Source organism: Drosophila pseudoobscura, chromosome 2 (genome assembly GCF_009870125.1).
Source record: "Drosophila pseudoobscura strain MV-25-SWS-2005 chromosome 2, UCI_Dpse_MV25, whole genome shotgun sequence".
Taxonomy (NCBI): domain Eukaryota; kingdom Metazoa; phylum Arthropoda; class Insecta; order Diptera; family Drosophilidae; genus Drosophila; species Drosophila pseudoobscura.
Window position 1 is genome coordinate 1,095,228 of NC_046679.1, and position 23,490 is coordinate 1,118,717.

The 23,490-nt window shown below is 50.9% G+C and overlaps 5 protein-coding genes across 8 annotated transcripts; 2 read left to right on the forward strand and 3 right to left on the reverse strand.

Moving 5' to 3' along the window:
- The first annotated feature begins 786 nt into the window (after positions 1 to 786).
- Positions 787 to 3,265, forward strand: Spn100A (Serpin 100A). Its single transcript, XM_033377013.1, has 2 exons — positions 787 to 2,245; positions 2,303 to 3,265. The coding sequence occupies exons 1-2, from the start codon at positions 884 to 886 to the stop codon at positions 3,152 to 3,154; spliced, it is 2,214 nt and encodes a 737-aa protein (XP_033232904.1). The 5' UTR covers positions 787 to 883; the 3' UTR covers positions 3,155 to 3,265.
- A 1,690-nt stretch (positions 3,266 to 4,955) lies between these two features.
- Positions 4,956 to 6,328, reverse strand: LOC4800268 (cAMP-dependent protein kinase catalytic subunit 2). Its single transcript, XM_001357565.4, has 4 exons — positions 5,880 to 6,328; positions 5,642 to 5,807; positions 5,308 to 5,585; positions 4,956 to 5,252 (listed from the first exon to the last, which is right to left on the reverse strand). Exons 1-4 carry the CDS (start codon positions 6,290 to 6,292, stop codon positions 5,039 to 5,041), a joined length of 1,071 nt encoding a protein of 356 aa, XP_001357602.1. The 5' UTR covers positions 6,293 to 6,328; the 3' UTR covers positions 4,956 to 5,038.
- Positions 6,329 to 6,334: 6 nt separating this feature from the next.
- On the reverse strand, positions 6,335 to 7,940 carry Pka-C2 (Protein kinase, cAMP-dependent, catalytic subunit 2). Of its 3 annotated transcripts, none has more exons than XM_015183019.2 (5): positions 7,595 to 7,940; positions 7,291 to 7,520; positions 7,056 to 7,221; positions 6,713 to 6,990; positions 6,346 to 6,658 (listed from the first exon to the last, which is right to left on the reverse strand). In XM_015183019.2, the coding sequence occupies exons 1-5, from the start codon at positions 7,763 to 7,765 to the stop codon at positions 6,433 to 6,435; spliced, it is 1,071 nt and encodes a 356-aa protein (XP_015038505.2). In that variant the 5' UTR covers positions 7,766 to 7,940; the 3' UTR covers positions 6,346 to 6,432. The 3 variants fall into 3 exon arrangements, with proteins under 3 accessions (XP_015038504.2, XP_015038505.2, XP_001357601.2); XM_001357564.4 differs by having other exon boundaries at positions 6,346 to 6,646; positions 7,595 to 7,939; XM_015183018.2 differs by lacking the exon at positions 7,595 to 7,940 and having other exon boundaries at positions 6,335 to 6,658; positions 7,056 to 7,239; positions 7,291 to 7,432.
- A 99-nt stretch (positions 7,941 to 8,039) lies between these two features.
- On the forward strand, positions 8,040 to 23,472 carry LOC117183346 (uncharacterized). Its single transcript, XM_033377015.1, has 3 exons — positions 8,040 to 8,259; positions 8,317 to 8,437; positions 23,231 to 23,472. The coding sequence occupies exons 1-3, from the start codon at positions 8,172 to 8,174 to the stop codon at positions 23,454 to 23,456; spliced, it is 435 nt and encodes a 144-aa protein (XP_033232906.1). The 5' UTR covers positions 8,040 to 8,171; the 3' UTR covers positions 23,457 to 23,472.
- Positions 16,126 to 17,801, reverse strand: LOC4800306 (uncharacterized). Of its 2 annotated transcripts, none has more exons than XM_001357563.4 (2): positions 16,605 to 17,801; positions 16,126 to 16,534 (listed from the first exon to the last, which is right to left on the reverse strand). In XM_001357563.4, the coding sequence occupies exon 1, from the start codon at positions 17,672 to 17,674 to the stop codon at positions 16,616 to 16,618; it is 1,059 nt and encodes a 352-aa protein (XP_001357600.3). In that variant the 5' UTR covers positions 17,675 to 17,801; the 3' UTR covers positions 16,126 to 16,534; positions 16,605 to 16,615. The 2 variants fall into 2 exon arrangements, with proteins under 2 accessions (XP_001357600.3, XP_015038607.2); XM_015183121.2 differs by having other exon boundaries at positions 17,074 to 17,796.
- Positions 23,473 to 23,490: the final 18 nt, after the last annotated feature.

The following is a 23,490-nucleotide window of genomic DNA, read 5'->3' on the forward strand; positions in this document are numbered from 1 at the left end:
ACTCGTTCCCCATAAGGAGAGACACGAGCGATGCTGCTGCTGCCTAACCGCAGCGTGTAAATTTAGCACTTTATATTAGCAAGCCGGCACCTGGTGTACGTATACTGGCTCTCTGTCTCTGTCTCTGTGCCTCTCCGTTCTGGCCGCTTTCCCCTGGCTTCGAGCTGTGCTTTGAGTCTTATTTGGTAATCAGAAGCACGACGCAGCCAACGATGATGATGATGACGACGCGACGGCCAAGTTCAGTGGCCTCCAAGTGTGTTGAAACTGTGTGTTTTGGGCCAGCAAATGCTCGATTTGGCCGTGTCTCGCCACTCGATTTGCATAGAAACTGGGTCAAGCCGCAAGCGTCAAGCGTGGCCAGGTAGTGGATCTCGAGAACTCTGGATGGACTTGCAAAATTCTCCTACTTACAGATATCTTACAGATACAGATGATGCTGTGAGGCAATCTGTAAGCCCATCTCGGATTCATGGAAAAACGATTGCCATTGCCACACGAGACAAGAAAATGCAATTAACAATTAACCAGCCAGAAGATACTCGTACTCGTACTCGTACTGGTACTCGTATAATGTCAATCACGTAGCCGTAGCCGTAGCCGTCATCGGGTGTGGAAACCTGTTGTTGACTGTCCATTTGGAGGAGGGACTGGGTCTTCCATTTGGGGTTTTCAATGACTTTGAACTCTGGAAGGAGGGGGAGGTATACGTACATACGATTATTTGAATACCGAAACAATTGTTTGTTTGCTTGCCCCATTTGTAGGCGCTAGAGAGCCCACGGCCCACGCCACTTCCACTTTCGTTCGGGTCGCAGAAGTCGCAGTAGAGCAAAAGCGACTTTCTTTGTCAAACCAACGATCGATCGATCCAAGACCTTATATGGAAGAGAGGCCCCCTCCCCACTGCTTCTGCCACTCTCTGCTAACCAGTTTGAGGCGCAGTCGGCGACGCGGCCGCTGCCGTTGCTGCTTGGTTCTCGACGCGGATTCAAATGATTCTTGTTTGGCTTTCATAAAAAGTCTTTGGCCAACTTTCTTGAGCTTCATTCGCGCTCCACTCGCGCGATCCGTCAGTTCGTTACGACCCAAAATGAAAGCGGTTCTCTGTGTGCTGCCCCTGTTAGCGGCCTTGGTGTGCTCCCTGCCCACCGCCGAGAAGGAGAGCTCCTCCAAGGGCGCCTCCTTCGCCAGTGCGACCTCGCAGCTGATTGCCATGCAGCTGCTGAAGTTCAACAAAGACATCGACGCCAACCAGGTGCACTCGCCCCTGGGAGTGACCTCCATTCTGGGTGTGCTGGCAGAGGCCTCCGAGGGCGAGACCTACGCGGAGTTCACCAAGGTCTTCGGATATCCCAAGGATCGCTCCCAGCTGCGGGACGTGTACCGTCGAGTGCTAGGACGCTACCAGAACCGAGATGCCGCCGTGGCACTGCCCTCGTTCCAGACCTGGTTCTACATCTACCGCAACCACAGCGCCCGGGAGGAGTTCAAGGAGCTGCTGCAGCAGCACTACTTCGTGGAGGTGAAGGACATCAACCGGAAGGACTACGACTGGAACGAGCCCAACACTTCGCTCCAGCTCCAGCCAGAGGGAAGCGGATCCGATGCCTCCGAGGCCGGGGAGGAGAGCCTCAGCAGCACGGAGCAGAGTAACAGCAAGGATGTGATCGGATTCGAGACCCTGAAGCGCATCAACCTGGACGACGATTTGCTGTCAGTGCCCGCCGACACCTACGGCGAGGAGGTGCTGGACAAGGAGGCCTCCAAGCTGGACCGCGACGTGGACGACAAGCAGTATGTGGAAAAACCAGTTGCCCAGGCGGAGGCCGAGCAGCTGCAAAGGGAGCAGGCGGCAGCCACCACCACCACGGAGGCGGAAGCGGAGGCCACAACCCCAGAAGCAGAAGCAGCAGCAGAAGCAGCAGCAGAGGCTGTGGAAAAACAGGAAAAACCAGCCATCGCCGCAGCTGGGGAAAATCCAGTGGAGAAGCAGCAGAACAAGAGGAGCGACAACGAGGAGAATCAGAGTCAGAATCTCAATCTGGAGGAGAACGAGACGGTGCAGGAGGAGGAGAAGCTGCGCAAAGTGGTCGGCTCTGAGGCGGTGACCGCCGGTGAACCCGAGAAGGTGCGTCTACCCCTCCAGAAACTGGAAAGCGCCGTCAACACAGCGGCGTCCAAGGAGGGCGGTGCCGACGAGATAATGCTGGCCCTGGAGTCGCATCTGGGAGCGGTTAGTCGGGTAAGAAGAAAGAATGCTCTCTGGTTGGACTATCCTTTGATAAGCACTCTCTTCCAGGTCTATGGAGCCCGCAGTCTGTTCCGGCAGGACGACATCACCTCTGCCCTGAGCGCCAACTCCATTACGGGCCGCTCCGCCGGAGCCAAGTCCAAGATGCTGCTCTTCAACGGCCTGTACTACAGGGGGAGCTGGGCCACGCCCTTCTACCAACTGAGGGATGGGAGTGACGAGTTCTTCTTCATGACCAACGAGGACGCCATGAAGGCTCCGATGATGCACGCGCGCGGCCAGTTCCTGGTGGCCGATCTGCCCCAGCTGAAGGCCCGCGTCCTGTCGCTGCCCTACGAGACCTCGCGCTACGCCCTGTGCATCCTGCTGCCCGACGAGACGGAGGGCCTCCACGATGTCATCGCCCAGATGCAGCCCAGCGACTTCCAGCTGGGACGCGAGAAGGCGCAGCTCCGGCAGATGCACGTGTCCCTGCCCAAGTTCCAGGTGGAGGAGACCTCGCGCTCCGAGTCGATGCTCAAGCAGATGGGCCTGCGGCGCCTCTTCTCCCGCACCGAGGCCCAGTTGGGGCTGCTCTCAGAGGACCCCGACGTCCATGTGGATGAGATTGTCCAGTTCGTGAATGTCCGCGTGGACGAGGGCGGCAGCAGCGCCAACGCCCTCTCCGCGGCCACCCAGGCCCGCTCTCCACAGGCTGCAGAGGATTCCGCCTCTGTCCTGCCCGTGCCCGAGCCGGAGCCGGAGCCGGGCGTGGAACGGTTCGAGGTGAACCGCCCCTTCGCCTACTTCATCATAGACTGCGAGGAGCAGTTCATCCTCGCCTCTGGCAAGGTCTACACGCCAGAGTTCAAGGACGATCTGCCCGGTGTTTCTGTGGAGATTGAGCTGGAACAGTCGTAGGTCCTGGGCATCGACTGGTGCTCCTTCTAGATTCTAAGTTTCGTAACGAATTTTCACCGATCCACATGCACATTTCATGCATCAATAAACGTACAATTCATTTTCCCAAAACCCGTTCTGCGCGTCTCCTGATTTTCCCAGCCACTTCAGGACCCATCCTCAGTTCTCGTCGTCATTCTGTGCAATCAAAACAACAATTAATTCGCTTACTTCTCGGGGAAGTGCTACGGGAAGATACGGGAAGGACACCAACCCCCGGGACGCAATTGTCTGTCCGTAATGTGAAATGTATCTGACGGCGGGCATCGCTAATTTCCTCCGTGCTGCAAATTTGTCACTGCATTGCGAGGAGGGTTGAGCCACGAACTTGGACACAGGACAGAGCACACGGGGCCTGGGCCTGGGCCTGGGCCATGGCCTTCCATCAATTCTCAGGCTAGTCGAGCGTGAGGCGCATCCGCCACGTGCCCCGTTTTGGGCCGGAACGAAAGCTGACGGAACTTTTCAAGTGGTCAATGGGCTGCAATTAAAATTCTCATTAGAATGCATGATGTCTTACTCAGTCCGAGTCAGAGTCAGAGTCAGTGAGGTACAGTGAGACACAGTCCGCTGCTGATTCCGATTCTGATTTGGCGATTCCCCGTCTGGCCAGGAAGCACCAGCCCTCTCCTGAAGGAAGGAAACCACCGAAAACGCACAAGTAAAACACAACATTGAGAGGAAAATGTGTCTGGAGACGAAGATGCGTGGTCGGAGGAGTCAGAGTCTTGTCTGGCGGTGGAGCAGGGCGTCCTGGTGTCCTGGCGCCGGCCTGGCGGGCGCCAAAAAGCAGAGGTAAAAACAGGAGTAAATGCGTGCCATGATTATAGTGATGACGACTTCTGCCAGCCACCAGCCACCAGGCACCAACCACCCCAAGGAGACGCAGGCAAGGCGGACGTTGCTGCAGAGACCAAAGACCAGAGAGTAGAGAAGAGCAGACAAGAGCAGAGACGATGATGTTTCATCTTTTCCACATGAAAACTCACGTAACAAAAATTATGATAATCATAACTTTTTTCCTTTCTCCTGCTGGATACCCCATGGCCCCATCCTCGGTGGCTCTTTGTTTTGCTAGCCACTGGACATAGGACAGAGGCAGAAAAGGTATCCCATGGCCCATGGTCCATGGTCTGGCGTCTAGTTTTTGCTTCTCCCGTGCTGTCTGCTCTATTTTTATTAAGTCTTTGCATATAAATCAATGTTGCCCGATATGCAGAAGAGCAGACGAGCAGAAGAGCAGAAGAGCAGAAAAAGGTATAAAAGATTTATGGCGTTTCTCTAGACGGGGGACGAGCGGAGCGGAGCAGCGCCCGTTTAAATATTGTTTAACATAATTTCGTGCAAAAGTTTCGAGAGATGACTGCGAAACTCTTCTCGAGAGAGAGATTCATAGATACAGATGCTCTTGCTTGAGTGTACTCCCACTCGGTTTTCGGGGGGCGCCCAGATAAATAAATAAACAAAAGTGGCCATAAATCCATCCAATTGCATCAAAGATCTTTTCAACAAAAGACGTCGCCCGAGATGTGGAAGATTTATGGCACTGCCACAAGTCTAATTACAACTGAAGTTTGTCGGATCGGGAGCCGAGGGCGTGCAACAAGTGTGGGAAATCGAGGGAGTGCTCTGCAGCAGCTGTTTTCCCAGAAAATGCCAGGAAAATCTTCTACGCTTCCATCCAGTCCACATGTGAACACCAGCTGGCTGTCAAGCAGAAGTCACCCCCGATCCCCGATCCCCAATCGCCGATCGAGTGGCGAAGAGTGGAAATGTTTAGCTTTTTATGCTGCCGAAAACTGTTACAGACTAGAATCAAGAGACGAAAATTGAGGATAAATCCAGCTAGAAGTCCGCAAAAATCTCCTCGTGACGCATGTTCTTGGCCTTGGATCGCGGCTTTTCGTTGATCTTGTCAAAGTGGGTCGTGTCCTCGGAGTTGGCCAGGTTGGGCACATAGGGGGCATGCACCGTCTGATTGAGCAGCGGTATCCATTCGACATCCTTGAACCACTCGTGCTCCTTGATGTCCTTATTGCCGTTGATCAAGTTACCATATCTACAGGATTTGGCAGGGATTAGAAAACACTTTCATTGGCTATGGCTTGGCCTACCTCTTGGACAGATCCACCTGCAGAAGATGGTCCACCAGGTGCCGCAGAGATCCACTGAAGTACGAGGGCATCTTGTAGTCCGCCTCGCAGATCTTGTTGTACATCGCCATCACGTCGCGGTTGTGCGCGGAGAAGGGCGAGCTCCCTGCCACAAACTCAAAGATGAGCACCCCGAAGGCCCACCAGTCCACGCTGGTGCCGTACGGCTTCGACTGGATGATCTCCGGCGGCAGGTACTCGGGCGTTCCGCACAGTGTCATCGTTCGGGTCTCCACCTTCTACACAAAAGGGAATTTTTGGTCACACCAAACCATGTGTTTTTGTTGATACAAACCTTGGCAAACCCAAAGTCCGTCACCTTCAGATAGCCATTCTTGTCGATCATGATGTTCTCGGGCTTGAGGTCCCGGTAGAGCAGGCTGCAGTGGTGGAGGTACTCCAAGGCGAGGAAGACCTGTGCCGCATAGAAGCGGGCCTGCTTCTCGGTGAACTTGCGAACCCTGAAAGGCGGATACAGGATTCAAGATGTTCTCCATGTAGTACGGGAGAAACCAGAGCGAGCGAGGACTCACTTGCGGTGGTAGGAGAAGAGCTCGCCGCCGGCGATGAGCGGCAGGATGAGGTACAAGCTGTCGAAGTCCTTGAACGAGGCGATCAGGTAGACCGTGTTGGGGAAGTGGATGGAGCGCAGAACGTTCTTCTCGCTCATCACGTGCATCACCTGCTTGGTCTTGACAATCTGGTCCTTGCTCAGCTGCTTGGAGGCAAAGTACTGGCCGGACTCCCTCTCCCGCACCAGCTGCACCTTCCCGAAGGAGCCCGCCCCCAGAGTGGACTTGATCTCGAAGGTGTCGAGGCCCGTTCCGGGCGACGGGACGTTCTGCGCGAACTTCTTGTTGAAGTCCTCCCGCAGCTTGTCCAGGATCAGGAGATAGTCCGTCTTGGGGCTGAAGTGCATGGGCGTTTCGCCAGGAGGAGGACCCATCTTTCCGTTTTATTCGAATTTAGAATTTTGTAGATTCAAAAGTTCCCAAAAGGCACGCTTCCGGATCGGAACTTATTTATATTCGATAAATCTCAGACACTATAAACTAACTGACAAAAAAGGAACATCCACAACAGATCCTAGAAATCCATAAACAACTCCGGATGCCGATTGATCCTAGACTTGAGCTTGGCCTTGGTCTCGAAGTGGTCGAAGTGCGAGAGGTCCTCGATGTTGGTCACGGTCGGAATATAGGGCGGCGTAACCTGCTGGTTCAGCACCGCGAACCAGTCGACGCCCTGGAACCACGGGTGGGTCTTGATGTCCGCGGGCCCGTCCGGGGAGTTGCCTAGGCTGAAAGAACACCTTTCACAGCTGTCGAATGAGATGCCGACGCTGTAGCAGGGTCCTCGCACTTACCGCTTGGACGTGTCCACCTGCATGAGTGCCTCCACAAGTGTCTTCAGGTGGGCGCTAAAGTAATTGGGAATGCGGAACTCCCCGAGGCAGATCTTCGAGTACATCAGAATGACGTCCCGGTTGTGGGAGGCGAACGGCGAGCGGCCGGACACGAACTCAAAGAGCAGGATACCGAAGGCCCACCAGTCCACGGACTTGTTGTACGGCTTCAGCTGAATGATCTCCGGGGCCAGGTACTCGGGAGTGCCGCACAGGGTGGTGGTGCGTCCCTCCACGCGCTAAAAACAGATCGATTGAGAGGTAGAAATATAGTCCTAGCTAGTACTGGCACTGGTACTGGTACCTTCGTGAAGCCAAAGTCCGTGAGCTTGATGTATCCGTTTACGTCCAGGAGGATATTCTCGGGCTTCAGGTCGCGGTACATGAGATTCATGTAGTGCATGTACTCGAGGGCCAGCACCACCTGGGAGGCATAGAATCGGGACTGCTTCTCGCTGAACTTCCGCATTCTTGGCCATCGTTAGGTGCTGGGAATAAAGGACTCAGAGCTCGACCCACAGGCAGCTGGGAATACTCACTTGCGGTGGTAGGAGAAGAGCTCACCGCCGTTGACGAAGGGCAGGATGAGATAGAGGTAGTCAAAGTCCTTGGAGGAGTCAATCAGGTGGATGAGGAAGGGGAATCGGGTGGCGCTCAAGACCGTCTTCTCGTTGTGAACATGATTGACCTGCTTCAGCCGCACCAGATCCTCCTTGCTCATCATCTTGGCGGCATAGTAGTTCTTGCCCCCCTTCTCTCTGACAAGGAGCTGTGGGTGGTTGATGGTCAAGGGATTAGTATCGAGGAGTGAGAGGGGATCGTCAGGACTTTCTGAGGACGCACCACAGTGCCGAAGCTGCCATTCCCGAGGACCGCTCGCTGCACGTAGTTCTCCAGATTGGTGTAGGGGGACTTCGTCTGCTTGTTCCAGCGCTCATTGAAGTCCTTGCTCATCGCGTCGAGGATGGTGTTGTAATCTTCCTTGTTGTTGAACTGAAACTGCTGCTGGCTCATAATCACGCATCTTAGAAGCCAGATATAGGCCAGGACCAAGAATGTAGGGACGTATGGGGATCCGATTTGGAACGAACGAAAGAGTGCAACCAATGACTGCGTGACGAACGGAAGAGGCAGAGTAGCAGCTCGACAAATTGAGAATTTGGAATTTCATTAATTTTCTGGTTTTCAGTGACAACTGAGTCGAAGCCCGTCAAAGTTGTTCTCTGTTTAGCTCTCCGCTCCTCCCAAGGAGTTTCAATTAGCCAGAAGGACATTCCTCAAAGCAGACCTCAAGGTATGACAAATTTACCTCACCCTCTAGTCCCCCAGAGAGAGAGAGAGAGAGAGAGAGAGAGAGAGAGAAAGGCTGAGAAATGGTCATTTCCTGTGAGTCTGGAACTGAGTCTACACGCAAACACACATGCACACATACGCACATGAGTGTGTGTCCTGTGCCGACTTCTTGGCATGTCCTGGTGCTCCTGCTTCGCTTCTGGGTCTCTGCAAAAGTAAGAAAAATTGCAAAACGTCCACTTGATAAATGATGCTAACCAAGATTACATAAGTTGGTAATTTTCTAGTACATTTATTTCTACATGTCAGCCAGTCGGAGGACTCAGGGCCCAACCGCATCGAGGACTTCCTCCTGCCCGACGCTGGAGGTTGGATGTTGATATTGATGGACATGTGAGTGTGTGGCTCTTTTTGGGCTTCGAATAGTTGTAGGCCTATCCCGGAAGCTCCGTTTGTGGGCTGCTGGCTGCTGGCTGCTGGCTTTTAAGGTAAACTGTCGACCGAGCCGTTTATTGGCCATTTCTCCGGCCTGTGGCCAGGCTGTTGTCCCACCTAAATTGACAATTAATCATTATCCTACGGATTGCCAGGGCGGTGACATTGACATCCATTCCTCCAGTGGCATGTGAAAATGGCTTTCTAAATATGTTGCGGCCTCTGCGGTGCGGCCTAATGCCCTGGCATTTATTCTGGAGAACTCTTCATTATTGATTGCCGTCAAAGGGATACCCAACCCCTTTTCGGTATGGGGGGATTGCAATTCACTTTCATCCCGAAATTGAAATGCTGGAGGAGTGCCAGTGGCTCTAAGTAGGCCACAAGTTATCCTCGACTAAGACTCTGATTTCTAAGATTTTAATTCCCTTAAAATAATACAAATCGTCACGTACTTAGCATAAGACATGTGTCGTCTCCGCTTTCACTTGCACTGCGATGGAGTCGTGCAAAAACTAAACAATTTCACTTAGTCCCCGGCCCAAATCGCAGTCCCTGTCCAGATCTTGGCTCATTTAACTCCCGGGCTCCACAGCAGCTGCCTCAAAGATAAACTCCAGTTGGCTAAGATATGTTAACGACTGCAATAAATAAGCGGATAATATCTGAGAGAGGCTCCTTCCATAAATACACATATCCTGCGACTCTGCCTCATCTTCCATCTTCCAGATGGGTTTCGCGCTACCCGCTAAGCGGGCCAAGAGCAGATTAAGTCGTACGCACACGTTTCTGGGCCGTTTCTTTTGGCCACACTTAAAATTCATTTGTTGTCTGAAGCAACTGGAGGACTCACGACATCTCCATCTCCGTCCTCAGAAGTTATGCAAAGTAATTGACGCCTCGATGAACTGTTGACACACATGGCATTTGTCTTTCGCTTCGTTTCGGCCTGGCCTGGCTAATATTTGGCTTAGTTATCAGAGGCCATTTTTTGGGGGCTTAAGTAGGTGAATGTCCCTCGAAGGAATGGCCAAATTCAATTATGCTGAAAGGTTTCTATCCGCCCATCTATGTACCCATCCACCCTTCCATCCATCCATCCACTTCTCCTCCTGCAGGACAGCTGTAGTCCTGGCTGTAGGCTGTTCCTGTGGGCTGTGGGCTATCCTCAGCCATTAGCGCTAATCTCTGCACAATCGGGAATAAATCATGGCACGAGTATGGCACGGCCCTAGGTTCAGAGTATGCCCCGGAAAATGCATTCCATTCACAGTTCAGCGGGCAGCAACAATGTCTCCGTGTCCGCCTCAACAACGACAGCAGCCAACAGCCAACAGCCAACATCCTTTGCAACGCGCGTGTGTCTGTGTGTTGTGTGTCCTATGTCCTGTGCCCTGTGTCCTGTGCAAAAGGTGTAACTAATCCGCATGCCATGTGACTTTTGTCATGCGCCGATGTCACTCATTCACCCGACACCCGATACCCCGATACCCCGATACTCCGATACCCCGCCGATTACCCGATGCCCAATGCCCAATGCTCAATGCCCGAACCCTTTGCCAAATGCCAAAGGTTTTCCACTCAATTCCACCCCAAAAGCAAAAGCATTTCGGCTTTCCACCTTCAATCAACGATTGCGCTCGTTATTGTTGTTCATTGTGGAATTGTGAATGGTGTGTCGCTTGTAATCCGTTGATTTGGCTCTGCGTCCTGGGGTCCTGGGGTACCGGAGTCCTGCAGGAAGCTCTGCGGGTGGGCCTGACATTTTGCAGTCGACTGCCTTCATCGATGCATGGTTGAGGTGTAATCATAATTTCCCCTTCTCTTGGAGCCCCAAATGGAGCACCTTTCCAGGGGCCACAGCCATACATAAATCAAAAGAGAGAACTATTGACACGGCCAACGGGTTGTGGGCCATAAATCAACGGGGGAGCGTGATCTGTAGTCCTGGACATCAGGTTCTAAACAAATTGCCCCGTACCCCCAGATGCCCGTATGCAGCACTCTCTCTATTCTCTATTCTATCCGTAAAATGCGTTGGCAAATAATGAAACAATGACGGGGGGGAGGGAAACAATTGTTAGAGTTATACAAAAACATTTCGCCATTTTGCCATAAATAAACAGAAACAGAAACAGAATCAGGAGCAGGTTCCGTTGGTTCCGCTGGTTCCATCCGCTGGTTTAGGGCACATTTCCTATTCACAGAATGGCCAGAATGCAGAAAATACACAAAATGTTCTACATTTTATTGAAATTCAATTAAAGTCGTATTTCAATAATTGGTCACGCATGGTGAACGCTTCCTAAATGCCGCTTCGATCTACAATTTATGAGTTTTCAGTGGCGCTTTTTTCCATTTTAGCATTTTCCATTTCCAATTTCGGGGCAATTGAAATGCTGCCACTTGGACATAGTGAGTCCTTTGTCCTTTGTCCTGGCTGCTGGCCGGAAATTGTTGCAAAATTTGCTCGTTCCCATTTCCAGATACTCTCCTTTCCGGCCACCCCACAGCCCACAGCCCCTCACCCATGGCCTCCCGTGCTGCATTAGGCTGCAAGTTCTTATCAGTCGAATGTTGGTGTGGTCGTAGGCAGGGGCGGGGGCAGGGTCACCCTTGTCAACCTCTCCCTCCCTCGGCGATTCACCCCTAACGCGAGTGAGTGCCTCACGTTAAGTGTGCAACATTTTTGCGTGATTTGTGCGAATTTCTGATAAACGTTGTCTTGTCGGAGGGTTGCCGTCGCCCTCGGCCTCGCCAGGGGGGTGGGTTCCCGGTTAGTTTTTGGCCTACACCACCGTCCCCTCGCACCGCTCCTGTTGTGGCTGTTTAGAGCCATAAATTCTTTTTTACTTGTCATATCTCTGGCTCTCTTCATTTAGGCACAGATCATTAAGTTCTGCACTGCTTCTCCGCATCCTCTACCATTCCCATATCCGATCTGAGACGAGAACATGTGTCCTACTGCTCGTACTCCTTTGGACGGATACTCCACCCGTACTCCTCTCCGTATCTAGTATTTATCAAAATGTCAATTGCTCTGCAGCCTGTCACGGCTCTTTAGCTGCCACTCGGCAGGAGAGCATCCTCTAATTAACGAGGCGTTGATGCCACATTTCGACGGAATTATTTAGCAACGAAATCAATTTGATTCGGAGGAGTCGGTGGAGTCTTGCTCAATTTACTTTTCGAGTAGAACCAAATGAGATCTATCAAAGCATCAGCGAAAACTGTCAACGAACACCAGGCCAAAGACACTGAAGGGGAGCTCTATAAAAGAGAGAGTTTATATGGGGAAATGATATTGAAAGAATTGTATCAGAAGGTGCTAAGCAGAGAGTAGAATATGAATATAAATCCCATTGAATCTTGCGGACGCAAAGAAGGGATTTCTGAGAAACCTTTATCATTAAGGATGTACAATAGTAGCACCCTATAGACCATCTCCAGAGGCCAACAACACTCACAGATCAGTCATCTTTTGGCCCAGTTTTGCGGCCAATTAAATTTGTCACTTGGGTGAATTCCAACCCCACCCCACCTCCGAGTCAATTATCACGAAACTCCAACACGCATGAACGTCATTCGAAAAGGCATTCCTTGCCAGAAGAAGAGGCATGTGGAACAAGCTGCAAACGCAACGCAAATAATCAACCTGAGGCACGATCAAAGCGACACTGACAGCGACATCTCCTGGGTCTGGGTCTGCGCCTGGCTGGTGGCTGGTGTCCCTCGGACACGGGAACTGCGGCGGGTACGGGGGGACTACTGCATCTTTATGATCCCCTTAGATCTCTGCAGGCTGCCAGGGCACTATTTCTACACGGGAAACATTTTATTTTGACAGGCATGCGATTTGCACGCTTAATTGAGACAGGTGCACTGGGGGCGGGGCAGTGCCAGTCCCAGTCCCAGTGCCAGTGGCTGTCCCCATGGAGTGGGGGGCCACGGGAAGTGCGGCCAAGCTGCGACACATGTTCCCCAATGGTGTCGCACAAATGCGGAGATTTATCATCGTGCCACATGCCGCATGTCGCTCTCCTCCCCTCTCCACGTGTGCTGCTGCTGCTGCGCTTTTCACGGGAAAAGCCAGCGACGCACGCCAAATGCAAAATTAACAACCTAATTAATAGTTGGCCAAGACGGAAAGGGAATGGAATGGAATGGAATGGAATGGGTCTCGCTCTGGGCCCTCATCTCCGCCCACTCATCCCACTCGTGTCTGCTCCCCAGCGTCCCCAAGGGGCAGCTGCTCCTGCTTTTCCCGTGTGGCTGTGCCAGAAGACCCCTTGGCCCTATAAGAGTATATCGTAGTGTTGTACATATTCGATCCGAACGATGGATCTGCAAGGGTATCTATGGATATCTTCAGCGCGCCTTCCATTCTGGCCTTCCATTCCGGCTTTTAATTGAAGAGCTCCCTCTGTCCTCCATCTTGGGGCCCGCAAATATATTGGGAGTCCGGGAACCGCAAACTAGGAGTAACAAACGGCCAGCGGGCGGCCGCTGTCAAAGTCAGCTGTTCCTTTCGAGCGTCTAAAAATGTGCAAAATTCCAAATTGACTGCCAGACTGCCCTGCCGCCCCCCCGAGTGCCCCTCCGAACGGGTGTGGCTCCTCCATTGAAGGCGCTTGCGGTTGGCGCTCTTCAGCGCTGGCCGGACGTTTATTGAACATTTTTACTTGTGGTTCCGTCCGGACTGCTGTTTGCTGTTTGATGGCAGGACCAAAGCCGACGCCGGACCGGAGCCGGAGCGCACTTTTATTAATTTTTGTGAGAGAGCGCGTCTCAATTTCACGGACCGCCTTAAATGCAAATAGCTGCAAATGGGATTTTGGAGAAGGATAGCAGATGGAGAGGGAGATGGAGGGTGGGACTTCAATGAAATTGGCCAAAAAAATGCGTTAAATGCAAATTGGATAAGATGGCTTGTGTCGTGGAGGACACGAGAGCCGTGCAGTGGCAGTGGCTGTGCATGTGGGGCTGCCAAAAGCGAGGCAGAAGATATCCTGGCGGATATCCTTGACTGAAGACGAGGCTGAGAGCGAGGCTGATTCGGAGGCTGAAGCCGAGGCTGATGCTGGAGCTACGAAACTTTAAAGTGGATTACGTTCGTAGATGTCCTCCTCCTGCGACATCATGGTGCTATCTCCTGACTGCCTGCCTGCCTGCCTGTGGCCTGTCCGCCTGCCTCATGTCCTTCGCGTGCGTTTCGCAAACATAAATCCGTGAGTTTTTGCGAGCAAAATTTATGGCGCTCGCGACACTCTCAAAAGTTTTGGCGGCATTGTTGTATTTATGACCGCGACATGACCTGCTCACATAAATGGCCAAGTCCTGGCAGTGGAAACGGCGGTGGAAGTGGCAGTGGCAGTGGCAGTGGGAGCCGAAAGTGTTGCCTGCCTGGCGGTACGTGAGCCGCAATCTTCTGTTTCCATCCTCTGCCAAGTCCTGCGCGGAAATTGGATTTGCTGGTCCTGGATGCTGCTGGGTGCAGGGCAGGGCAGGACAGGGCCCACAGCTCTAAGCGAGTTAAGCATCGAGCATCTTAAATCTGCACGCCTGTCAATTTATTTTTGATCGAAATTTATGTCCGCTCCCCTAATGAGCTGCTGCTGCTGCAAGCCGAAGGCAACTTCAACGGCAACGCCAACGCTACCCAAGAACATGGAAAACAGGCTCCTGTTCTTCTCTGGCACTTTGCCCCAATTCCAATTGAAGTTAATTACGTGGAACATTCACAGTTCCAAATGACGATTTACATTCGAAATGTAGCCACCCTCTGGGCCAAGAAATGGACTCCAAGTCGAAGCCAAGTCGAAGCCAAGTCCAAATCCAAATCAATTCAACCGGATGCATAGCGTCGCTGGCCAGGATGTCGATTGTTGTCCGGCAGCGGGCCTGTCAGCGCCGTTTCTGCTTATGACTGCGGAATCCCATTCTGTATTCGAGCAAGTTTGGGGGTATACATATATCCATCCACTCCTCGATGTGTGTTTGCCGAATGTCTCCGGGCTGAATGGTCAACGCAGAACGTAGCCATAATTATTGTTATGTTAATGGGGAAAGCGGACGAGGGCGGAGTGGGCCGTGCCTGCTTTCGGGGTTGATTGGGTATCGGCCATAAAGCCATCCAGCCATCCAGCCATCGACTTGGACATGGCCATCGCCAAATGTTGTTTGTCCATCGGTTTCCACGTCATCTTCCCTGTTTGCCCTGCGACTTTGCATAAAAATGGACCCCAGTCGGGGCATAGAGTGGAGTGGAGTGGGTTCCGGGATTAGCTTTTGCTGGGAACTTGGACAGTAGTCTCTGATTGAATTACGGACAACATGGAGTAGCGCCACTAAGTACTCGTGCAATTCAAAATATTCCTTATGTACACATCATACTTTTTGGGGTAGCAAATGGGAGTTGGAATGAGCAATCCTGAGACAGGATTGTAATGTTTTCTATCTACATGATGGGCCAATAACCTAAAAGATTGTATATAATTCATATCTGTACATAATTCGCTTTAAATTTGTCCAAAACAAACACAAACTTTTGCCTATTGAAACTCAACTGAGGCGCCCGAAAGTATGCAGCCATTAACGACACTCAACCTCGGGACTCTCAGGACACTTAATGCAAAGAAAAGGGGCGTGGCAGTCGCACTCCTTTTTTTACAACGATTCGGCACAGATCTGCCTCTGATACGAGAAGAGCACAGGCGAGGCGGGGCGGGGCGGGGCGGGGCGGGGCGAGGCGTCAGCGGCATGGCATCTCATGCCTGATAGGTGTGACACATCGTGGGTGATTGATGAAATGTTTGGCCATAAACCGAAGCCGAAAAGAGGAGGAACGAAAGGGAACTCCGCGCCACTGCTGTGGACTGCCCCACCGCCAACTAATTTCCACATTTTTCACATTTACGAAGACAAATTGAGGTGCGAACTCGGGTCGAGGCAATAAAACTGCCGAATATCAAAACAACAAAATCTTTGCAACAGTAGTCGCTCGCTGCTAGGCCATAAAAAAAGGAGAAAAGAGTTTGGAAACGAAGGGTTGGGACTGACAGAAGGCTCCAGAGCCCTGAGTCCTGAGTCCTGAGAGTGGCAGGCATGCGAAATTCCCGAATGCCAATTGTTTCTCGATTCGCAGAAATCCGTGTAAAGAGTGAAAACAGGGCAGTGGGGTGGGAGCTCAAAGAAAGTGGTGCCGGGGGTTTGGGTCCACTATAAAAGTCAATATCTACAACAATAAATTGCGAATCTCAGTTACAGAGCCAGAGCTTCGGCTGGAGTCCGGGGGCGAATCGTACTCGTGGCGAATCGAGTTTTCCCTTACTGTTTTCCTGATTTTCTGATTTAGTTTTCCATTTCATTTCGCTTCGTTTTATGCCGGCCGAAAGTTGTCAACGAACGAATAGCCACGGCCAGGGCCATAAAGAGAACTTTTCAATAAAACCCAACACCAGCCGCAGACTTTCCCCTCATTTCCTCATTTCCATTAGCATAATGTCTGGCTCTGGCTCTGGCTCTCGGTCTGGGATGATCCCTGGTTCCTGGCCTCAGAGATCTGATTTCCCGAACTCACTTTCGATTTGCCACAATTTTATTTATTTGCCAGCGAATCGAAATTACATTTTAAAAACTTTCTCCGCTCTCGTTTGCTTTTTGTTTTATTTGCACAGCAGATTTTTATGGCTAATGTATGCGCATGGGAAATTGATTCGCTCTGTGGGGAAAACGGAGGGGAATGGGTCGAGGAACCGACCTTGGCTGGTTTCCCGCGAATCGTCAATCGCGAATCGTGAATCGTGAATCGTGAACCGCTAATTGTTAATCAAGTGCCTCCCCCGAAGGCCATGTCAACGGAGCGACCTTGGGCCATGTGCGAAAAGTATGGAATGGCTGTGGAGGAACGGCGATCCATTATTCCCTCGAATGTGGTTCAAGGGCGGCAGTCCATAAAGAAGGAGCTGCTGCCACCGGCAGCTGGAAAGAGTCGCAGATTTGGAAACTCTTGGCCCAAAAATAGACTGCGGCAACATCTGTTTCTCGTACAAGATTCTGAAACAGAAAAGAAAATCAAATTGTAAATTGAAATGCAGAATGGAAATCGGGAGATGGAAAAGGCTACATTTTCTCGTGCTAATTCCTGCCCCTCAGCTTTCTGAACTTCGCCCGGACAGCGCACTGATCCAGGAGATCCACGGCTCCGGTGCTCACGTGGTAGAGCAGGGCCTGCACGACGAAAGGCAGTCGCTGGCACCGGTCCAGGGCATACCACTTGGTGCGAGCCTCGAAGCGCACCCGCCTGAGGGAAGCCCGCGGCTGCACTCGCCGAAAGCGCCGCATGAAGCTCTGCTGGAAGTTGGAGTACGCCGTGGCCCGCAGCCTCTCTCCGGTGAGCGCTGTCCAGTAGAAGGGCAGCTTCTGCTCGTGCTTGAGTGACTGCCAAGGCGCCCCATCCTTGCGGCTCCTACGCAGCCCCATCTCGTAGTACCTCTTGGCGCAAATTTCTTGCCTGACCATCTCCTCTGCACTGCGGGACTGGCCCTGCCCCCCTCCACAGCTCTTCTTTTTCTTCTCACACCCGAAAAACTTACTCCACCAGCTCTCCTTCTTTTCCGTGCAGATCTCCTTCTTTTCTGGACAGCTTTTCTTCGGGTCCACGCAGATTTCCTTCTTCTTTTCTGGACAGCTTTCCTTCTTTTCTACGCAACTTTCCTTCTTCTTTTCTGGACAGCTTTCCTTCTTCTTTTCCAGGCAACGTTTGGAACTCTTCTTCTCTGCAGAAGATCCCTCCTTCTCCGGACTTTGCGCCCGGCACTTGCTCTCCTTCTTATTCACCAAGCCACTTGACTTCTTCTCCTCCAACAGAATTTTTCCCTTCTCTTTCGCCTCTTCCTCTTCGACCTCCTTGAACACCAGGGAAAGGTAGCTTTCGGTCAGATCCGAGAAGTTAATGAGACGCTTCTCGCCGCGGGACTGCCCGTCGTAGGTCTGTAGTGGCCCCGGATACTTATTCCGGATCGTATAGCTGGCATATGCCCGCAGAGGGTATGTCTTCCGGATCGTGGAGCTAGCCGCGTGCGAAGCGGTAGATCTCTTTGAGCTGCTTGACCTCCGCTTCTTTGGCTTGGAAGAACATGATCTTCGGCGGGATGCTGGCCGGCGAGAGCCTTTAGAATCCGACTGTTCGTCCATGGCAGAAAACAAATTGAGTTCTTATAGATAATATACAATAATTTAAATCTTCTGTATTTTTGTGTGTGTTTTCTGGGTGTGTTGTATGTAAATGTGTCTCCCATTTGTGCCCCCGTATGATTGTCATTTCAAAGGAATCCTGCTCTAGCGATTCCTCCCGCTCTCTCTCTAGGACGGTTCCCCCGGACTCCGCGACCTGCTTTTCAGCTCAATTTAGTGTTCATGAAAATATATGGCCCCGCATTATAAATGCGAAAAATACTCTCTACCATTATATCCAATAAAAGTCATCCAGGGGAATGGGTTTCGCGGGGCGGGGGAGGACGAAGAATATGACAGCAAATTTCGCTATATTAAAAATGCTGCTGTTGCTGCAAAAAAGGAAACAAAAACAAAATAATTATAACGATATTCCGACTAAGCGATACCCGCTACGAAGAATCTGTCGGAAAAGAATGCTCTTGGAAATAGAAGTTATTAGAGGGATAGGTATGTCTGGAGAGCATTCGATCGTCATATTGGGGATAATATAATATAAAAATTTTGTGTGGAGTTCAGAATCTACGAAATGTCGATGGGCCTCGGCTACAAAAAGTCCCCTAAACGGTGACGGTCATGACTGTAGCCGCTGATCCAAGAGCACAGCATACCCTTAGACCCAATACCACTGCCAGGGTATCCACGAGAATGGAACATTAGAGTGGCATCGAAATATGTATAAAAAAGACAGCGGCAAAGGAAAACATTTGGATTTCCACATTTATTCTCCTCTCTCGTCGTTTATTTGTTGTGCGCGTATGCGTTGTGTTCTCTGCTTATTATCCATATTTTTCCAGGGGTGGGGCAGGAGGAGGGGCCCAAACATATTCATATTCATTCTTCCGATTAAGCAGTTTTCATGGTCATCGCGAACCCGTCTCGCGCACTCGCCCCTGATTCGGATTCGGAATCATGGTTGAGAGATAAAATAAAATAAGTGGCCTAAATAAAAGCCAACGAAGAGAGAGGAGAATATGAGAAATCTTTTGGATGCCGAAATCGCTGCAATTATTGAAATTAATTTCATTTATTACATCATGAAAATGCGAGTATTTCCCGGGCCGGCCAGCCAGCGACCAAAATATTTTCGCCACACGCTGTCGCTTGTGTCCTGTGTGTATCCTGTCGCCCGGCAATTAAGGACCAAACCGAGCATTGACTTCTCCAATAGCCCCCACAAACGCCACGCTTTTCTCTGTGTAATTTGAAGTTAATAACGTTGAAATAAAATCCCCATTCGATTTGTATCGCCCTCCCAATTGTCCGACCAAAAACATGACCATCGTGGACTACCTATAAAGTCTGCTGTTAATTGCTTTGAATATGTATTCGTTCTATTCACTCTGTATGCCGTCATAACTTGTGGGAAATGTATGGTTTATATTGGGGACAGACGAAAATTCGATTTAATAATGTTTTTGCCTATGAATTTGTGATCAATTCCGGCGAGGCATACCCCACATGCCCCACTCCTTTTCCTCTCCAGCTCTTCTGGCATTTCTGTCATTGGAAAACCCTCAGTCATGTATCATATCTAGTTCCGCGATTCCCTGAAGAGGAAGAATCTCATTCTTTTCTCGATTTACGATGCCATAGGTGTTCGCTTGGAGCCCGTCGTTCGAGTGCCGTGTAGCGGCTAATGGCGATGCGTCGGCCACAGCTCCCAGAACAATAAAATTCCCATTTAGAAGTCGCGTACTCCAACACCCGGCAGACACCCCACCGCCCAACGCCCACCTCCCAAGAGGAGAAAAGTGTGGTCGCAGCAGTTTTTCCCTGTTTACGTGAAAACAATTTTTATGGCATGTCAAAAACCTATTTTAATGCTTTTAATGAAAGCGAATTTTATTGCATTACTTTTCGATTTTAGTGCCCCGCACCCTGGCAGCCCCTGGCAGCCCTGGCAACCCTGGAAATCCGCTACTGCTTTCAGGCCACCATCGCCAGGGGGCGCCAAAGGCCACACACCACACACCACACGATGCGGTGCGATGCGAGGCGTAAAAATGCACTCAACTCAAAATGTTGACAAGATCGTAAAAAGTTTCGACAGAAGTCAAAAGACAGAGGTGGAGGTGGAGGTGGAGGTAGAGGTGGAGGCGGAAAACAAAAACAGGTGACAAAGCAAAAACAGTAAAGGAAAAGAAGGAAAACGGTGAAAAGCAAACGGAAAACTTGCTCATAACAAAAGCCACTTAAACTGCCAATTGCGGTGGCTCCTGCTGTTCTCTGTTTTCGGTTCATATTTTTCCATTTTCTGCGAAAATTCTGCAGATTTCCGATGGAGAACTTTTGCATAAATTCCATTCTCTGCCTCTGTTTCTGCCTCTGGATCTGGCTGCTACCTTTGCCAAATTCATTTGACCAGAAACTTAAGTTATATTTTGGAGCAGATCCAAAAGAAGAAAAGTCTGGCCATGGAGAAGGCGATGGAGACGGGCGAGAGACATGTTTAGTGGCACGGCAGCGACAAAAGCTTTCAGCCATAAAGGAGCTAGGGACAGACGACGCACACGTCGCATGTCGGAGCACTCAATGTCAGTGCTGGAGATGCTGGCGATGCCGGCGATGCTGGCTGCTGAGAAAGCGGGGAATTCAGTTGCAGTTCCACTTCGAGGACTCGGCGAAACAATGCCCTTTCCTCCTTCGGCCAGTGCAATCCATACTCGTATTGCATGCATTAAATATCTCATACGGACTAAATGGATTTGGGGTCGGAGGGCATCCAGTATTGACAGGGTCAGTCATGCATTGTTGGCCGGCCAAAAACTGTCGAGCTGTCAGCGGCAGCAGCAGCAGCAGCAGGAGTCGGATAGGGAACTTTTCGACTGCCAGATGGGGCATGGGAGATGGAAGCTGGGAGCTGGGAGGGACCTTTAAAACAAAAGAAAGACTCTCCACAGTTTTCGGGGTGACTGCAAATCGAAGCCAGATCTATGGCCTCCCCAACCTCTACCACTCTCTCCTTCTCTCTCTTTCTTTCTGTGTGTGTGTGTGTGTGACGAATAGAATATCCTCGAAAGTGTCATTAGGCCATAAAAACGAACGGCTATGGCAGTGGCAATGGCAGCCGCAGATTCGTTTCATTAGGACATAAAAAAAGAGCACAGACAAAATGCAAATTAGAGAGCGAGTGATACGAGGTAATACTCCCCCATTCCTTCTGAGGAGAAGGCGCAGGAGGAGGTGGAGAGACCCTTGACATCAGAGGTCCTTCGTCCCCAGCATCGCATATAATTACACTTATTTGTGTAGCTAATTAATTGCTAATCAATCATAGGGCGAAACAGCTCGCAGACCCACAATAAAAAAGGACTCGCCGTTGTTTGCCTGTCAGCCAGCCAGCCAGTCCACTCCGCTCCACTCCGTCCGAAGGATGTCTCAATCCCGGGGACTACTTCTAAGGCATCTCCCAGACCCCCAGCCAGAGCTGTCGTCCGAGCATTTGGGTGCCTTTTTGGTCCATAAACAAAGACCCGGCGAAAACAAAAGCTTAGCAAGATTGATCACAGCGTCGGCGGCTGTGAGCCAGTATCCTTCGAGGCTTCGAGGCTTGTAGCCTTCGTCGAGAGCTGCACCTGTTTGCTTACTCACGGTTATTAGCCGGGACACGCGGGATCCGCTTTGGGGCATGCAAATGGCCGGCAGACAGCCACGCCGTCCTTCGACCGAAGGAGAAGTGTCAACGATGTCCTGCTTTTTTGCACCTTGAATCGAGTGAAGTGAATCCTTCCTCATCTGCCTACTGTGCCTCTGCCGCTCTTGTCGCTGTCACTCCGCTGTCACTCAGGGCTGACGTCAGCCCTGCCCTCTCCTGATTTTCCGTTTTCCCTTTGCCTTTTGCCTTTCCCTTTCCTACGCTTTTCCCTCGTCTTGCTTTCGCCTTTTTTTTGGCGCACATTTTATTTTACATAATTTGAACATTTAAGACGTGCCTGGGCATAGACAAGAGGCTTTAGTTTTAGTTTATGCAGGACTCTCGGCCCTGCCCAGTCCTGCCCAGTCCTGGGCGGCGTAGTTTTCCTCTCATTTTATTATTAAACGGCATTCGCATCCTTTACGCCCCGATGGGTTTTATGGAGGAGGCACTACTCTCGGAGTATGTCTTCATTTTGCGGGGACTCTGGATTCCGGATTCCGGATTCCACACTCCGTATTCCGGGTTTAGTGTCCGCCATTCACATTTGTACTTGTCAAAACTTGCACGTTTGCCGTTTGCTGTTTACTGTTTTACTGTTTGCTCTCTGGCTTGCAGAAATTTTACAGTTAACCCAAATTGTCGGCAATTTGGCCAAGATGTCCCCACCTCCCCCGACTTCATTTGATGATCCTTTCGATTCAATTGTTCAGCGGCAGAAGGAGGCGTCGTAAGTGATAGTAAAGAGCATTCATAATGGTTCTGATGGCTCCACATGAATGCAGGAGTATGGGAGGCGGAGGCTCCTGCAGCAGCAGGGGGAGGAGAAGGATTAGAGATGTAACCCTAATGTCGGCACAGGTTCAGAGGTGAGTCCCCCGCCCCCCTCCTCGATTGCCACAACTTGTCGCAGTGCAACCCTGCTGCCGATTCTGATTCTGTTTCTGTTTCGGCTGATTCGCTCTGCTTTCGTTGTCCTTTGTCCTTTGTGATTGGTAATTCGATACAGTTGTTCGATTGTCGGGATGTGCGCCGCGCATTGTTCGCGAATATCTCGGAATCATTTGAAGCGCATCGCCAATTGAGGAAAAACTTTGCCGTTTTCCCACTCTCGCGGCACTCCCCGCGGATCGGATCATCCCCTGTGTGTCTCGTGTGTCCTGTGTGTGTCCTGTGTGTGTCCTGTGTGTGTCTCGTGTCTCCGGTTCTCGGACTAATTTTCCTGCTTGTCGCGCGCCGTGTGCGAAACGTATAAATAATTTTATTTTATTTTTGTTTTCATTCCATATCAATACTATTTATGGACTAATGGATTTATGGCCGCCGCACACCGCCCACCCTCCGCTCGAGCCGATCCATGTTCGATTGTATATCAATATCCAGAAATGATATCAGCGCTGTCATCGGCTCAGGCCCCGGCACGTGTGTTGTCCTCGTTTCCGCGTCCAAAGGATGCAGCTTTAATGTCCGTGCAATTATGAATCCTTCGTGTGGGAACAGGCACTATTCCCTCGGTTTCTATTTCGCTAGAGAGATCTCCACTCCACTCCCCACTCCCCACTCCCCACTCTCCACTCCTTGGCTGCGACTTGGCTTTTTATTATTCTTTCATTTCGGCAAATTGTTTTCGTTTTATTAAATTTCTCTTCACTTGGTATTCCCCTTCCTTTGATTTTCCTGTTGGCTGTTATTATTATTTCGGCGATTGGCCAAGAGAAAGGTTCCATTGCGGGCCAACTCCTTTCGGCTTTCGGCTTTTAATAAATGTCCAGCCAGCAGCTGAAGCCGCTCGTATTTCGCATTTCCCGTTTCCCATTTGCCGTATTTCGGTCCGCCAGCAGCTCGAGAAATATGCACAAATTAATTTTCTTTTATTCCAGCAAAAGGCAAAATTTAAATCAGCCCACAAACGGGGGAAAGGGAATGAAGCAGAAGCTGAAGCTGAGACGGAGACTGTGGACCGAGTCCAAGGAATACGTCATGTCCACTTTCGGCAAGACAAGAAAAGGGTTCTCTCCCAGGGACTCGACTCCGCCAAAGGACAAGTCGAGGATGAAGATGGGTGGGTGCGGGGATGGGTGCGGCATCTTCTCCAGTCTGTTATGAATGCAAATTAAAAGTATACAAATCTAATAAGTTC